This window comes from Merops nubicus, unplaced genomic scaffold, assembly GCF_000691845.1.
Source record: "Merops nubicus isolate BGI_N331 unplaced genomic scaffold, ASM69184v1 scaffold24801, whole genome shotgun sequence".
In the NCBI taxonomy this organism is placed as follows: domain Eukaryota; kingdom Metazoa; phylum Chordata; class Aves; order Coraciiformes; family Meropidae; genus Merops; species Merops nubicus.
This window is the reverse complement of record NW_008586703.1, coordinates 19,023-22,634: the sequence shown is the minus strand read 5'-3', so window position 1 is coordinate 22,634 and position 3,612 is coordinate 19,023. Positions and strand designations below refer to the sequence as shown.

The 3,612-nt window shown below is 41.1% G+C and overlaps 1 protein-coding gene across 1 annotated transcript in view; it reads right to left on the bottom strand.

Moving 5' to 3' along the window:
• Nucleotides 1–3,612, bottom strand: part of LOC103781035 (arf-GAP with dual PH domain-containing protein 1-like) — a gene marked incomplete at both ends in the record, with an annotated part of 38,786 nt that overhangs the window by 25,791 nt on the left and 9,383 nt on the right. The window contains one exon of the mRNA XM_008948740.1: nt 1,910–1,992. Within this exon, the coding sequence (XP_008946988.1) occupies nt 1,910–1,992 (83 nt within the window). The remainder of the gene's footprint in view (nt 1–1,909; nt 1,993–3,612) is intronic.

Below are 3,612 nucleotides of genomic sequence, written 5' to 3'. Positions count from 1 at the left end.
CAGCAGAAAGGAGAAGCTGGCACTGGACGTTTGGTGTGTGTCCCTGGCTTTGCCTTGCTGTAACACCAACCTGGCCATCCTGAGGAGGAGCCACCTGGGCAAGGCTCCCCTTTGAATTTACTGTCGAGAAGATGAACAAATGATGCCCTGGATGCACAGGTCGTTTGCATGGCTCCTCTGCTGGATTTTAATGCTGGCACACAAAGACAATATACAGCCTGAAAGCACTCACACACAACCTATCAGACGCCCACCAGCCTGATTTCCCTTCCCCTCCTCCTGAGAGGGCCATCCATGTAAAATGCCTTGCACCCCTCTCCTCTACTCTGCATTTAGTGGCTTTTGAGCTTCGAAGAGAGGGGAGAAAACCCTATTGCTTCACCAGGCAGCTAAGTACTGTGCAGCCACATTACTGAAGAACACCCACAAATGACACTGCCAAAATAAACTCCTGTTTGAACTCTTCCTAGAATATTTTTGACAGAGCTCAGAACATGCTGCCCTTCTTCCCACACAGCACTGAAGCACCTACTTCACTTTAACCAGGTACACACTCTTCTTGGAGTCAAAAGGACTAATCATATGCTTAAAATTCTGCATTTACCTGAAGTACCAAGCTGAATCTGAGCTGTTTTATCTAGAAGTTGGATGGTATAAATTGGAAACATTATTCCTGGGTGAATGCTATACACATATTGACAGATATATTCCAAAATTATCTAAGAAATGAAACTATTTATTGTCAATAGAACATGTCCAACTCCAGCACACTGCTTTGAAAATCTGAAAATAAAAATGTCCACAATATACTACCTATGAATATGGATACCCCACGCACACTCTGTGCATGCTTCATGTGTACAAAATAGCAGAGAAGAAACACTCTAAACATAAATTGAGAATATATGAGATAAGATTTTAATTGTGGTTTTAATAACAGCAGACTGCTGGAGCTACCTACCTATTATTAGTCTTGAAAAGCAGCATGAAAATAAGATTTTAACCTTTCATCTGTAACATGGTCTTTACTAATAAAATTATCCCAGAGTCATGCAAGCATATAGCTGGTGTCAGCTACTTAATATGCAGAATGAATTAAATGCCACTTACATACAGCAAAGAAATACTCAGCTCATTTCAGGCACTTTAGTGCCAGTTCTTATGGTGCTGCAGCTACACAATAAACACAGTTGAGCCCTGAGTCTCCTCTTCAAATCCTGCCCTTCTGCAAGAAAATCGTTGATCTATTGCTCCACTAAGCTACCCCTTTGCAAGGTCACCAACACTCTGCCCATCGTGCTGGGAGCACTGAGAGAAGCTCTGCCACGTGTGCTTTGCCATTACAAACCACAGAGCATTTATTATGCTACAGGGAGATCAGGTCCCACTGACCACACTTGAAGTCCCGTGGAAAGACAGTAACAGATTGAGGAAGAGTGGAGGACCTGGCACACTCATCTACCATTAATCAAAAAATGTTGATAATCCTACTCCATCTTTCCAAAGCAAAAGTCACCTTTATGAGACAAACACCTTAAACCCCATTTCAGTCCAGCTTCAATCTCCTGCTGCCAGAAACAGACTCACTGGTACTTCATCTCACTTGCTGTTGGTGAACAGCCCGTGGAAGTCAACAGGAAGACTCTCGATCATGGATTTATTTCCAACAAGTATTAAAATTCCCAATATACTACATCAAACAGGAAATGCCAGGAGGAATCTTTTCCCAAAAGACCACACTTTCTTCTCCTTCACACTTTCTTCTCTTCACACTTTCTTTTGTATTAGTGACATACAAGCAATAATCAATATAAATAGCATACAAAAACAGACAAGGAAAAAAAAAAAAAAAAACAACAGAAGGTGCTGGACATCAAAAAAATTATCTGCCCAAAGTATCTTTCACTACCTGCAGAATAAGGCTCCTGCTTCTCACTGTGAATGAATTCTTTTCGTTCATACTTGGCTCTGATCCACTGTTCCCGCAGCAGTCTGAAATACAAAAAAAATACAGAGGAAAGGAAACATGGTCCAAGATACAATAAGGAAGAAACCAGAATGATTAATTCTTCAATCAAAATACAAGTGTGATTTAAAAGTCTTCCAAAAATTACATTGCACAGTCTGGAGTCCAGGATTTCTTTTGTTTACTGCTGGACAACAACAAATCATCCCTTGTACCTCCAATTTTATTGGAAACTTATTTAATAAAATGTACAGATTTAGTGGAATAGCCCTTTCTCTGCCACCCAAGCAGCCTCTGTACAGAATTCCCTCAGTATATGAACGATCCTAAACCTAATTTCCTCAGCCCACATTCTTCAGTAAATGGGATCAGTGAATGAAAAAAACCCAACAAACTACATACCAAATGATACCAATGATTTATACACCAAGACCTTAACTTCCAAAAAGGAAAAAAATTATCCCAAAGATTATAAATACCTTTTTGCTACATTATTTTAGCATGAGTGCTGGAACTAATGAAGTGGTTTAGATCTAGAATACGCTAGAAATTGCTTCAAACCATTTCTAACTGCACTTAGTTCTTAATTGCCCTAGAAGCTTAAATAGCTCAAGCAGGCAGTAATCACAGACAGAAATAAAGGCATGTGTCATCCCAGCTTCACAGCAGACGTTCTGAAGTGGCCTACACTGCTGACAGTAAAAGATCCCCCAGCACTGGGCATGCTCTGTAAAACCCATCACACTTCAACACATCAACTTGTCCACCAAAGAAAACTGCTAATATGCTTCATTATTTTTTTCTGACTATGCCACTATTGCTATTTTTCCAATAGACACATTCCAGAAATGCTCAAGGAAGGCAAGTGTACTAACACTGCTTATGAAAATTCATCTGCAGGTACAGCAAACAGATTCATCAGATCTGCAAGACACTATTCAACAAGGACTGTGGCCGTAATTGGGTTCCTGGCATGAAAGGAAAAAATATTTACATCTATTTTATCCCACCCTTTGTTTCATCTCCTTGGTTGGGGCACCTGCCTTCTCCCACAAGGCTCAGGGAGCACCATCACTTCCCCTACACCCAGAACTCAACTGTGAGCTTCTGCTGTAGCAGAAATAATGCACCAGCTCTGCCTTTCCCCCTTCTGTTCCTGTTTTCATGACTGATCTTTAGCTGTTACACACACATCTGCAGATTTGACTGAACTCTGAACACCCAACTCCCTGCTGCTGTCACCCTGTGCCACGCTCTGGTCTGGGGACAACCCATCTTCGGTTCATCTCAGGAGGTTCAGATGCTTTTTGTAGAAGTGTGCAAAGGGGCTCTTCTGGGTTCAGAAGGATGCTCTGTCTGGATCTGATCTCCCCAACATGGTAGCCTGCAAATGACCCAAATGACTACTGATGACCCAAAAGGTAGCACTTAATTGCCTGTTTCTGTACTTTTGCTCCTCATCAACAAACCTACCAAAATATAGTCACTTGATTTAATACTTAATTTAATGCTTAAATTTGTTACCCTTCTTGCAATTTTTCCAGCCTGACTGCTGCAGACAGCTTGTTATCACTGTATCACACAAATTTGGACCTTTTGACCAAGCTGATTAGGGATTTAACTAGAAGGAAGCGAATTCACACCAC